This window comes from Trichosurus vulpecula, chromosome 3, assembly GCF_011100635.1.
Source record: "Trichosurus vulpecula isolate mTriVul1 chromosome 3, mTriVul1.pri, whole genome shotgun sequence".
NCBI classification, from domain to species: Eukaryota; Metazoa; Chordata; class Mammalia; order Diprotodontia; family Phalangeridae; genus Trichosurus; species Trichosurus vulpecula.
Window position 1 is genome coordinate 435,750,332 of NC_050575.1, and position 14,106 is coordinate 435,764,437.

At 43.6% G+C, this 14,106-nt stretch overlaps 1 protein-coding gene across 1 annotated transcript; it reads left to right on the plus strand.

The window, feature by feature from the left end:
* Nucleotides 1–338: 338 nt before the first annotated feature.
* Nucleotides 339–12,656, plus strand: LOC118842846 (zinc-alpha-2-glycoprotein-like). The gene is made up of 6 exons (XM_036750150.1): nt 339–459; nt 4,703–4,963; nt 5,959–6,225; nt 7,088–7,366; nt 7,525–7,641; nt 12,562–12,656. The coding sequence occupies exons 1-6, from the start codon at nt 378–380 to the stop codon at nt 12,654–12,656; spliced, it is 1,101 nt and encodes a 366-aa protein (XP_036606045.1). The 5' UTR covers nt 339–377.
* Nucleotides 12,657–14,106: the final 1,450 nt, after the last annotated feature.

The window sequence follows — 14,106 nt, forward strand, 5'->3', positions numbered from 1 at the left end:
ACCAACATTAAGCTAGCACTCACTAATGCCATCCATAAGCTTGGCACTAGGCCAGTTCCTGCTCTGACAACATCTGATGGTGATTATGCTCAAAGATTTCCTGTCCTCCCCGCAGACTTCATATCACTTCCGTTCTAATACCCTTCATTCTGAGACAAGTTCTACCTGGCAACAGATGCCCCAGTTGACAATGATAGGATAAAATGAACTTGAGAGATCCAATCCTAGGGGAAGTGGGAATGAGGCATAGTGGGCCACGGTGTGTATATAGAGGCATCTTTTCCCATTTGGGCTCAGCAAAAGTAAAAACTTGGGGCTGAGAGCCTGCCTATCCTGGATGGTCTGTTGAGGATGTCACAGAGTGTCTGAAGAACAAGATGGCAAGTCAGAAGAGGAAGAAGTCACTCTTCACTTGGATGCTCGTTCTAGGATGCTTGGCTGTGAGGAACACCCAGGCAGGTGAGTCTGGTGAAATAGCAGAAAGGTTCCTAATTGTAGAACAGGAAGGGACCTCAGAGGCCATCTAGTCCAACCCTCTTGTTTTACACATTACAAAACTGAGATCTAGGTAGGCTAAGAGATTTTCCTAAGGCCATAGATGACTAGGACTGGGGAAGGAGACACAGTCTGTCTTCAGGAAGCTCTTATTCCATGAAAGAGATACAGTGCCTGTTCTCAAGGGTCCCCAGGGCTGGTAGAGTTACAAGATTTGGGCATTCGAGTGTCACCTAAAGAAATGAAAATTATAGTTCCTGAACCTAGATCTACATCATACTTAGCATCAAAAACTCAGTTCTGAGCACCTGCCAAAGTCTTTCTTCCAGATGGATTTGTATTCAAAAGATTCAATTCTATTCTATTTATTGAATGAATTCTGTTCTATTCATTTAATAAATTTAATTCATTTAATTCTATTTTATTCATTTAACGAAAATAAAGAGCAAAGAATAGTCCTATTCTACAAAAAACGCTACGCTTTTAAACAGGCTTCCATAGAAACACCACTTTCTCATTTCCCCATCTCAAGTCAAGTCCCTGATCCCTCCTACTTCCTCTTTTCACTCTGGGGGAGAAGATCCAGGCAGTTATGAACAAGCAGTTAGGAAGGTTCCCACATAGCTCTTCTGCCTCCAAAGCTGACAGGGAGCTAGACAGCATGATGGAAACAGTGCTGGGACTGGAGTCAGGAAAACCGGAGTTTAAATCCAGCCTTCAATAACTACTGACCCAGGTGACTCTGGGTAAGTTACTTAACCACTGACTGACTCAGTTTGCTCAGCTCTAAAATGGAGGGAATAATAAGACCCACCTGCTAGGGTTGCTGTGAGGATCCACTGAGATGATAATCGCAAATTCCTTAGCATGGCGCCCGGCACATGCTTTATATAAAGGCTTGCTTCCTTCCTCTTTGGAGGTCTTCAAATGACATCAACTCGACCACTTGTTAGGTGTGCTGCAAGGGCATTCTCTGTCAGGTCCGCGTTGGACAGATTGGATCAGCATTTGGAGGTTCCTTCCAACCATGAAACTCTGAGATAATGTTGAGGTTTAGAGTTGGGAGAGCTGGTTCAGGTGTGAAATAATTCACTTAGACCTTCTTTTTTAGCCAATGAGAGCTTTTTATTCTACGTGGAAAAGCATCACGGACCTCCTTGGCAAGAAAGTTAAGTGAGACCTCGATATTTGGGGGGGTTGTGCTTAAATAGAGGTTTCAGAATGGCGATGTAATTTTAGAGGTTTTTATGAAGGTTAAAGATTAAAGACAGGCCATGATGACACGGGATGAGGCAGACAAAGGGAATTCTTCATAGTTTAAAGATTTAAGAACAGGGCAGAAGGATACAGTTTTAAAATTAAAGGGCCCAGGGAACACAGGATAAGGGAGACAAAAGTAATTCTTTTGGTACAGGTTCAAGACAAGGAGGAAAAAGCTTTGGGGTGCCTTCAGGTTACAGAATAAACTAGGGACTCCACAAAGTACTGAAAAAGCAACTCAACCCTTAATATTATTTTAACCCTTAAGGCATTGTTGGTATCCATGTCACTTCCCCACTCACCCACTAGTCAAGAGAAATCCTTGGGAAAGGGGGCAGAGGTCATTGTCTTCTTTGATCACTTTTCTGGCTGATCACCTCCTCGTCTTACCTCCTATCTCACATCCTGCTTGCTCCATCTGCCTCAAGCACTCTTTTCTACCTGGTCAATAAGAGGCAGACACAAAGGTAAATGAACAGGGAGACAACCAGAGAGTTTAAGGACAGAGCTATAACCACGAGTTTATCACATAAGGATGAGATGAAGGAAATCAGGTGTTCAGTGTTAAGAAGAAAACATTCAGAGGGGCATGATAACTATGTGTCTGAAGAACTGTCATATGAAAGAAGGATTGCTCTATGTGGGCCCAGATGGCAGAAATAATAGCGATGGGTAGGAGATACAAAGAGGCTTAGTGTCAGGGAAAGCTTCCTCACAGGAGGGGCAATTATACCAAAGGGGGAGGAGCTGCTTTGACAGATGATGGGTGCCCTCCCTGGAGGTCTTCAAGTAGACTCTGGGTCACCACTTGGTGATTGTGGCCGTTCCTCTGATTTATGGGGTGGATGAGATGGCCACCAACGTCCCTACCAACTCCCAAATTCTGTATGATTCTTGGTGCTTCTGAAAAATTGCTTTGTAAAGGTCTAATTTCTTTAGTTTGATGAATAAAAACATTGTCCTTTATGTTTGAGAACCTGTGGGCGTAGTGGATGCAGAGCTGGCCTTAGAGGAAAGAAGACCGGGCTTCAAGCCTCACATCTGCTATATGCTGGCTGCATAGCCCTGGGCACATAGGGGATGCTTAATAAATGTTTATTGACTGACTAACTGATGGCAAGTCTTTTTACCTCTCTGTGTCCTAGGCAACTCTCTGCAACTATAAACTGCATTAGTAAAGGGAGTAGAGGGGTTCCTATACCAATGAAATCACAGCTCTAATCCCAATACCTATCCTTATGTTTGAGTAGTCAATAAATCTTTGCCTCCAAAAAGAAACATAAAATTCCCTAGGAACACTTTAATTAAATGCAATGTACACCTATGGTGGTGACCCCAGGCAATGGTAGCTATTTGGAGAAGTTTCTCATGTTGGAGAATGTGCATAAAGTCCTTCATTCGTAGCTAGAGGGCAGGGAACTGAGGCATAACGAGTTAAATGTGTTCCCATTGGTTCCCTGGGAGGCAGATATGGCAGCTAGCAAGAGTAACCCTACCCCAAGAAGCGAAAATTGGAAGAAGCTTCTTAGGAAACTCGAGAAACTCTGGCCTTGCCACATCTTCTAGAACCAACATTGAGAAGCCCTACTTGGGCTCCCTACTTGGGTGAAAGCATCAAATAATGATAGTAAATAGCAGCTTAACATCATAATATCATTGGACCTTTCCTTCTGATTTCTTTTTATCTCCTTGGAATACATGCCCAGCCGTAGTGCCTCTGGATATAACTAGCACATGAAATGTATCATTTAGAATTGCTTTCCAGAATAGATGAATCAGTTCACAACTCCACCCCCAGTGTGCCTGTCTTTCCACAGCCCCTCCAACATCGATGATTGCCATCTTTTCTCGTCTTTCACAATTTGCTGAGCATGAGCTGAAACTACAGCGCTGTTCTGATTTGCATTTCTCTTATTATTGGTCATTTGGAACTGTCTTTTATTGGGTCGTTAAAAGTCTGCAATTCTTCTTTCAAGAATTGCTTGTTCACATCCCTTGACCACTCATCTATTAGAGAATGGCTGTTAGTCTTGCATTTTCATCTTAGTTCTGCTTATACATTGGATGTAAAACCCTTCTCAAAGATATTTTTCCCAGTTCACAGCTTCCCTTCTTGTCCTGGGCTTTGGTTTTGTCACCAACGCCTTTGTTTTATAGATGAGAAAACTGAACCCCAGAAAAGTCAAGTAACTTGCGCATAGCAACACAGCTAGTAAGGAGAAGATTTGGGATTCCAACTCAAGTGATTGATTCTGATTTCAGTGATCTTTCCACCAGACCAAGCTGCCTTCCATCATGCTAAATGCTAGGGATACAAAGGGCAGAAAACATCCCTCCTCTCACAGAAACCACTATCTAATGGGTGCGCAAACATGTATATCACCAGATCCATATGTGGTACACATAGAGTAGAAGAAAAGTAACCTCAGAGGAAAAAACATTATCATAGAGGGTATGTAGCTGCAGGGAAAGGCTCCCTTTGAATGAAGGAGATGACATTTGAGCTGAATCTTGAAGGAAGCCTGGGATTCTAAGAGGTGAAGATAAGAAGGGAGAACATTCCAGGCATGCGGAATATCTAGTTCTAGTGCAAAGGCCCAGAGATGAGAAGTCCCTAGCCCTCTCTACTCCTCACAAAGCTTCCCTCCACTCTGACACAAGAGTTTTGAACGACAAAGTGCAAAGTGTAGCCTCTCAATGAATGCCCGAGTCAACAAGAAGTCCTTATCAAGCTATGCCAGATGCCTAGCTTTAGCATTCACTAAAATGAATATGTGTTACTCTTCCCCTTCCAGACCACCCCAGGGAGCAGGTACCATCCCATACCAGTCCAATTTACTGTACTGATGGTGAAAATAGCAGTGAAAGCTGGGTGGGAGGAGGCACTGGGGTTCTGAGGCCCTGCCCCAGAATGCCCATTCTTCCTACTTTCACTCCTTCCTCTCAGCCCACCACAGCCATGACTTCCATTTCACTGCAATTGGCACAGCAAGGTCTCTCTTGAACCTCATCGTGATCAGCTCTGTGGATGATGTTCAGCTATGCTACTACAACAAACAGAACCAACAAGTAGTGATGAAGGCAGCCTGGATGTACCAGGCCCTGGGAGCCAATGAGATTGAACAAAAACATAAGAAGTTGATAAGCCTTGAGAAAAGCTTCCACTGGGCCTTCAAGAATTTGATAAAGAATGAGACCAACGGTGAGAGTAAGTCAGTCCCGCTCAACCCCAATGTACATCCTCCTCCCCTCTTGACTGGCCTCCTCTGAAACCACTCGGCCCCTCTCCATGAAACCATACCACTGAGTTAGGAATCTAGAGACAGACTAGACCAGGTATACCAGACCACCTATGCAGGATAGTTCTGAGGCTTGGACCACGGAGACCATCTGGCCCAAATCCCTCATTTTATAGCAGAGAAAATTAAGATCGAGGAGTTTAAGTAACTTACCCAGACCATAGTATCATAGGCCCAGGGCTGAAAGGCACCCCAGAAGCCCTCTTGCCCAATTCCCTCATTTTACAGAGGAAGAAACCTTGACAGAGAAAGTAAGTGTCCTACCCAAGTGCATACAGCAATTATGCAGCCGAACGACTATGGGAAGGAACGCAGCTCTGACACCAAATCCAGCACCTTCTCTACTATGCTGCATGCATTACCTTAGAGCCCAGGTTTAAGGGGCACTAATTTCTCTTCCTGGGACCAGTTTTTGTTCCCAATTTTCAAACATCCCTTGATTACTGAGCTCCAAATCAAGCTTCCAGACATTCCTTTGTCCATGAGTAATTCCTAAGTATCTCTCCTCTTCATCTATCGCTACTGATTTGAGGCCCATAAGGCACTGTCATTTTCCAAGTTCTAAGGCAGTAGCTTGTCTTGCTTACCTGGGCCTATAGGATCAAGCTCATTCCCTCATTCTACAATTCCAGCTAATAAGATGGCTGATGAAATCATGTGTTTCACAAATTAGATATCGCCTTATCCCCTAAATGATGGAAAACAAGGAATTAAGTAAGTAACATTTCCCTCACCTCATCAATCCAAATATTCCAACCTTATAAACCACCTCCAAAGTCAACAAAATTCCATCCTTTTGATAGGTGGACCTCTGAGTCCTGGTCTCCCTCCCAGAATCTTCCTCCTCTGCCTCTTTGCACTCCTCACATCTAGAAGCCCCCAACCCGCATTCTGCCCCCAACAGAGAACCACACGCTGCAGGTCTTTGTAGACTGTGAACTAGACAAGGACATTCAGGTGAGCAGCCAGTTCCAGTTTGCTTTGGATGGGGAAGACTTCTGCCAGATGGATGAGCAACTAGGGCGTTGGGTGGCCATGAAGCCTGAGGCCAAGCGCTTCAAGCCCCTCTGGGACAGTGCCCTCTGGAACAGGCTGGTGAAACACTATATACAAGAAGATTGTATCGACATCATGAAGAAAATCCTACAGTATTCAAGCATGAGGGAAAATGGTGAGTGTTCATAGCTTCTCTGTTTGGGCACTAAGAACAGGTGAGAAGGAGGAGAAGCCATCTCCAATGAGAGGGTTTGGGGCCAGCTTTTCCTTCTCGTTGAATCACAGTTGAAGACACAAAAAGCACAAGAGTCAGGAGGCTTGGGTTCTGGTCCCACCTACAGGTCCAATGATGGATCGCATTCTGTCTTCAGAAGAACAGTCATTATCTGGGCCACCAGTATCTTCAGGCAACTGTCTTCCTCAACAGAGGGAGGTTGCATATTGAGCATTGCCTAGACTGGATAGTGTTAGAGTCCAGACCTATTTCATTGATATGAGCAATTCCTAAAGGAGGAAGATTTCTCTTCCAATGTAGGTCAGCACCTTCTCTACACCTTACAGTCTCAGAGGGTTGCCTAGAGATCTCAGAAGTTAAAGAACTTGACCAGGTCACTCAGCCAGGCTGTGTCTTGTACTCAAGGGTTTTGGGTCCTGCATTTGGCTCTCTATTTACTTCCCCATACTGATGGACCAGGAAAAAAACCTGTAATTCCTTCTTTATGGGGCTGCCATGAGACTCAAATGAGACAGTGTCTATAACACACTTTGCAAACTTTAAAGCCACATGTAATCCTGTGCCATTATTATCATTGTTCCAACAGGGCGAGTTTGTGATAATGCTGTGTAGAAATAGCCCAGATTCTGGTGCTAAATTACCGGAGGCCCTTCCCTATCAGCCTAGATGCTTATATGAGCACAGAAGGGTACAGAATAAGGAAATAGTTGGCAGTAAGATGCATGTGAGAAGAGATGAAGTGAAGAGTAGACTCCCACTGAGCTTTGCGCTTGACACCTTCTCTCCTGCTCTGTGCTATCAGTTCCCCCTGATGTGACGGTGTCCCGACATGATGCTCCTGATGGCAGAGTCACCCTTTTCTGCAGGGCCTCTGGCTTCTACCCACGCTCCATCATGCTTCACTGGGAAAGGGATGGAGCACCGGGTGTGTGGGGACAGGAGAGCTCCAGTGGCACCCTGCCCAATGGCAATGCCACCTTCTACCTCCAAATCATCCTAGAACTCCCGCCCAGTGACCCTGGGACAGGTTACGTCTGCGTGGTGGAGCACAGTGAGCTACAGACTCCAGCCACATTCCCAGGTGAGTCCTTTCTCCATAATGGTTGATTCATCTCAAGGAAGCCAATCTTTGGAGTCTCTTCCCTCTGTCCCTTGGGAAACAGCCCCATTTACCACAGTCTCCATTGCCTCGTGGGGAAATTCTCCCCCCTGTTTATCTGCTGTCTTTTATGTCTGAAGTCCCTGGGAAGCCATCTATGGAGAGGCCTTGGGTCACTGTCCTGAGCATCATGGCAGTCATCATCCTGGCGCTGAGCTGCGTGGGGGCCTTCATCACATGGAAGAAAAGGAAGACAGGTGTGTGTGTGTAGAAGGAGGGAAAGGAACAGGGAGGAGAGATCGTGAGGAGGTGGGAGGCCTTGGTATCCTAGCAACCTCAAAGGGTTGTTATGTGGGAAGGGCCTTAGCGCCCTTAACACTATTACAGAAATGGAACTGGAATAATTATTACTGCAACAGAAAGAAAAGGACTCACTGATGTTGGGATTACCCCACCCTGCTACCGGCTCCCAAGAGTCGATTGTTAAATTCCCAGCGTGCACATCTACGCTTTGGAAAACAGCAAATGTTACAAATTAGGATCTGATTTATTGATTGGTTGGTTATCTTAAACTAAGAAAGTGAAGAAGAAAATGTTAATAATGCACATTAAAATTAAAAGTGTGAAGGGGTTTGGGGAGAGCCGGTTGTTAAACATTTACCAGCACACCTCTGATTAGCTGTCGGTGTACACTCAGACCACAGCTCTAGAAGTGGAAAGAAGCCCAGGGACCAAACCATCCAACCCTCTTATTCTACAGATGAGGAAACTGAGATCCAGATGTAAGTGACTTGGCTAAGGATTCGTAGTTAGTAAACATAGGAGGGAGAATTTGAATTCAGGTCCTCTGAGTTCAGAGCCAGTATTCTTTCCATGGCACCATGTTGCCTCCTTTGTTTGAACAGAGATGAAAATGAATCAAGAGCTAGAAGAAAGAATAATAATAGGAAAAGGGGTAAATGATTGAACGACTCAACCCTGGCCTGTGTAAACTAGCGATTGATAAGGAAAAAATGGAAAATGTCATTATCTTAGCACCAACTTAATAATTCATGCAAGTACAATCATTTTATGCAGAAATTTAACTAATATAAATCAGCTGACATACCAAGGAGAGTAAAAGATACTACAAAGCATCTCAGTCAAAAATACTTTATTTCAGGGGTAGCTGGGTGGTGCAGTGGATAGACCACTGGCCCTGGAGTCAGAAGGACCCAAGTTCAAATCTGGCCTCAGACACTCAACACTTACTACCTGTGTGACCCTAGGCAATTCACTTAATCCCAATTTCCTCACCCAAAAAACAAAAATACTTTATTTCCTTGCCAAGTAGAAGAAGATGACAGCTAAAGGCAGCATTGGGTGAGAAAATAAATCCAACTGTCAAATCTTCTCATGGATGAGACCATCAGAAAATAGAGAAGCAGGAGAGATGAAAACCAGGTAGAAAGAGTTGGGGAGATACAACTAATCAGAGTTAGTACCTGACACATAGTAGGTACTTAACCAGGTTGATTTATTGATGAATTGAAGGTATTTAAGGATGAAAATGGAAGGACAAGAAACAGAAGAAAAATAGGAAGAAATGCAAGTATTTTTATAATCAACTTTCATAGTTAGAGCCCTCACTTTCTAACTCTAAGGTTTCAGTCCTGAACTGATTTATAATGAAAGTTAAAAGTGAGCCCAAAGAAGACAAATTCTAATCCTAAATGCAGCTGAACTGAACCAAAAGAATATGTAGGACACATGTTCTGGGATACAATTCTCCAGGTGTTGGTAGATGGCTTCACAGGGTATTTGAAGGAGGGGAAAATAACAAAAATAGGGAACCTTAGAAATACTTTTAAAAGGCAACTATAAAAGGACATGAGCAACTACCAACCTATATGTCTACACTTACACAGAATTTTTGAGAAGATCATCTTATCTATACAAGAGCACTCTCAATGACGGTACTATTAGGGAACAATCAGGCATTCTCAAGCCATAGGCCATAGTGGACCACATCTTTTCCTTCACACAACTGATAAAAAGATGAAGAGATCCCTCTCTGTTTATAGTTTGTTGACTATGAATAGATTTTTCATTAGGTAGAGTAAGAGAGTACTCTTTTCAAACAAGGTGTCTCCCATCTATACATTACAACTATTCGAGATTCATTGAAAGACTTAACAGGCAATATAATCTTAATCAATGACCCTCTGATTATAAACATTTGGATATTTCTAAAGCTGTGCTCTAGTCCTCCATCTCCTCCCACTAGAGGACCCTGCCTCTAGGACCCTGGACTCTGATCAGTGAGTTTTCACCTTCTCTTGCTCAGATCTAGGTCACCATACCACTTTCCTGCCCATTCCAATCCACCTCCCCCACATTTGAACTCTAGCTCCTTGCAGTGTTATCTTTCCCTGTTAGAGTGACAGAGAATGTCTTGCTTGCTCATCTTTGTCTCCCTAGCACTTTGTACAGAGCTTGGGACACAGCAAGTGGGTAACAGGTGATTTTTGCATTACTCATTCATTCATTCAAGGTATAAACCAAGGACCTGTGTGCTTATTAAAGCTTGCCATTGTAGTAGAAGAGATTCAGAACAGCATCCAAGTTGAAGAGAGATCCCCTGTAATTGGTGAGGTACTCTGAATGCTTCTTTTTATGGATAACATTGGGTCCGGTTGCCTGGTTGTCTGGTTGTCCTGGTTGCCCAGGACACGATGGAAGAGATCCATAACCATTCAGAGAAAGTTAGTTTGCCCATCCACACAAAAAAAAAGATCAAGCGGATAAAGAATGCCTGTAGTCAGATTATGATATTTCATTGGAAGAGCATTCACAGAGGTTGTCCAGCAAATATGTCTATCTGGGACAGTCAGGGCAAATGAACAAGTTGGCCCAAGAATTAAACAGAAGAGTCAGCTAGGGTGGCCTCAAAGAATTTCAGATCTCCTTTAATGACCTCAGATGTCTCTCAGAAACAAAATTCCACCTTTCGTATCAATATTTTGCTACTCTTGTGCAGCTGTGAAACACGGAACAAAACTAGCTCCAGAGAACAGAAAATCAATATCACAGAGAGAACAATAGGCAGATTTCCTTTGAGGATCTTCAAGGAGGAAGAGGAAATGCTATTATCAGAGAAACACATGACAGAAAAAGATGCATCACATGCCAAGGGTGAGGGATAGCAGGTGGACAGCCCAAATGCTCCACTGCTCTTTTCCCAATATCAGGAAAATCAAGGAAGGCCTCCAACATGTTGGGTAGACCCACTGTTGGTGAAGTTATGGGAGGATGTGGACAATCACATGACTGGACTGGCACGGATAGGTTGTAATCAACATCATAGGAGGGAACTCCTAGATCAATGAGATCCCAAACCCCAGTGTCTGATGTTTTGTGAGTGCTTCATCACTGCTCATTGAATGGAATTAAGTTGAATTGAGTAGTTCTTACTACTACCACTTCTGCTACTACTACTACTACACAATTCCTTCTCCAGTTCCTCAGTGTAGTATAATGGTCCCCATAGCTTCTCAAAGGTTATGTCAGTAGTAATGAAACTCTCACAGCCCCTACCAAGCTGAAGAGCCATCAGATTAAATCCCAGGGATTGGCTTGCAGACACAAATTATAGCTGTGATGCATTGAGAAGAGCTCATCACCACTTGATGCATTTCTCCAATCATAGCCACTTTTGAGGGTTATCTACTATGATATGGGTTTCATTGTGTTTGGTGAAGGGGAGGGCACACAGTGACAAAACTATTGATTTTTTAAGTGCTTGTTAGCACCAAAGTCACAGAATCACGTAATTTAAGAGCCATCAAGACCAGTCATATACAAAAAGAATCCTCACTACAATTTACACAACAAATGGTCATCCATATTTAGCTTAAAGAACTCCAAAGAAGGGAAACCCACTGTCTTGAGGCAGCCCGGTCCGCTTTTGGACTGCTCTCATCATTGGCAGGTGTTTTTTTCCAGACATGAAGCCTAATTTTGCTTCTTTGCAACTTCCATCCATTGTTTCCAATTCTCCCATCTGATACCAAACAGGAAAAAAAATCTTAACCTCTCTTCCATATGATAAACTTTCAAATATTTGAAGACAGTTGTCATGTTCCCCTGAGAGTCTTCTCTAGGGCAAACATCTCTAGCTCCAACTTCCCTTCTATGAGAGATTCAAGTAGTAAGCATGAGGCAATGAGATAGAGTAGCTGGAGAACCACCTTTTAGTCAGGACGGCCTAGGTCTCCAATGCATATTGGCAGGGTAACCTTGGGCAAATCATTTCACCTCTTCATGCCACAGGCAACTTGCTAATGCTGTCGATTGCAAAAGAACTGTCAAACTGAATTAGTAAAGAGAGATTCCCCACAGGGAGTTCCCTACTCTGATAAAATCACAGGTTGGACCAAGAAGAAGAAGTATTCATAGTATCACATAGATAGATCTGGAGGGTGGAGGTTCTTTTATGGAAATGTCTTGAGGTTTTCAGGATAGGCTAGGAGACTACAGAGAGCAGAACAAAACAGGCTCCCTCAAATCAGCAGATGGTCTAATTAGGCACCTTGGAATTAAGATCAGAAATGCTCTAGCCCAAAGGCAGGAACTGTCCAAAAAGTAGAGTGAGATGACCTCTTAAGATCCCACAAAGACTGAGAGTCAATTACGATGCTTTTTATTTGTTACGAAAATATGTGTGTATGTGTGTGTGTGTATATATATGCACATATATGTATGTGTGGATGTATATATGCATGCATACACACATACATATATGTACATGTACATATATGTACACATACATACACATATACATACGTGTACATATACGTACATGCATGCATGCATACATGCATGAGTACATACATATATAAACAGGGAACAAGTTTTAAGAAAAGGCAACAAAAGTACCATCCAAAGTGGCAAAGGCGGTGCAGGTAAGAAGGAGAATCACAAAAGAGAATCTTTGGGGAGGGACCAAGGGCATGAACGCATCTGTTTGAGAGAGATTCTAGGACCTAGGTGCTACTCCTCTCCCCATTTCTCCCTTAGCATAAGGGCGCCAAGAGGGGCCATGGACAGATGATGGGAGTTTAACCCAATAATCTTTTCCCCCTCCCCACAGGAATGGACAGTTAGCTGGAAGGAACTTTTGCCTTCCTCTCCTGCAGCTGCTCTGCAACAGAAGAATGTGGGAGAGCAGCAGGCTTTCTGCATTCTCTTCATGGCTAACTCTCCCCTCCGCCATGCTGCTAACCATCAATAGAGTCTTCCAGCTGTGGATGGTCTCTTGCCTCCGTCTAGTGTTGAAGCTGTCCGACATCCACCTGCTAACAATAACATAATCACAACAGCAATAACATTGATGATGATGATGCATTCACATTTCTATATGTAGTCTATATATTGCTCTAAGGTTTGCAAAACTCTTTACAAATATCCCATTTGATCCTCACAACCTGGGAGTTGGTTCTGTCATTAGCATTCCTGTTTTCAGCTGAAGACACTATCTCAGGGAGGTTAAGTAGATTGCTTAGGGTTCCACAGTTAGTATTTGAGATAGGGTTCAGACCTAGGTCCTCCTGCCACCAAGCCCAATGCCTGAGTCTAAACATCTTCATTTAATACGGGATATACAGTGGCTCTAGGTAACCCCCAACTGAGACCCATGTTCGATTCCTAGGACATTGTGGGTGGCTCCCATGTTTGATTCCTAGGATGTTGAAGCTAGAAGGGCCCTTGAAAATCATTTGGCCTAATCCTGGCTTTGACACTTCCTCCCTGGGCAAGTCACTTGAACCTCAGTTTCCCCCTAGGTAAATTAGGATAATAGTATCAAAGATTTAGATCTTGAAGAACCCTTTAGATATAATTGAATGTAATCCCTTCATTTTACCAATGAGGAAACTGAGGAACAGAGAGGTTCACATTCCCACCCCATCAGAAATTAATTCAAGATCTTTTCATACAATGCTCTTTTAAGCCTCTCTTGGGAGTGTGGGATGATGAGGGTAAAAGGTAATAACAGTAAGTGAATGAGAAAAAAAAGAGAAAAGATCAGGAGCTGGGATGAATTTAGAGATCTATCAGGAGGTCAAAGGATCTCCAAGATCCCTCTTTCTTCTGATAGTCCTTCAAATAATTGAAGATAAATGTGATATACCCCTCAGTCTTTCTTTGCCAAGCTAAACAAACCCAGATCCTTCTGCTGATACCTACAAGGCATAAACCCAAGTCCCTTTCCCTTCCTCATTCTAACTGCCCTCTTCTAAATACTCTCTAGCTCCCTTCCTAAAATTTGGCCCCATGGTCAGAACACGTTGTTCCAGAATATAGACTGACCAAAGGCACAGCCATATCAGAAGATGAGGCATTCCATCTCCGTTACCTGAACTCCTGAGTGAGTGGGGAGGGAAGCTGAACTTGGAGAAGAAGGAAGACCCTTGGGGTGAGGGTCAGAGGATGGTTACACAACACGGAAGCAGAAGTATGTGAAGTGAAGCATGAATACAATAGGAAGTGTGGAGAGAAAACATCTTCCCCCCCCCCCACCTTAACTCTTGGATTTAAGCACCCTGGACAAAGACTGTGCCAATGATTGTCCCCATTTTGCAAATGGATGGCCAGAGTGCTGGAGAGGTGAGATGGTTCCTCGGTGGCCACACAGCTCATGGATATTGGAGGCAGGACTTTCCTGACTCTACTTCCAGCATTCT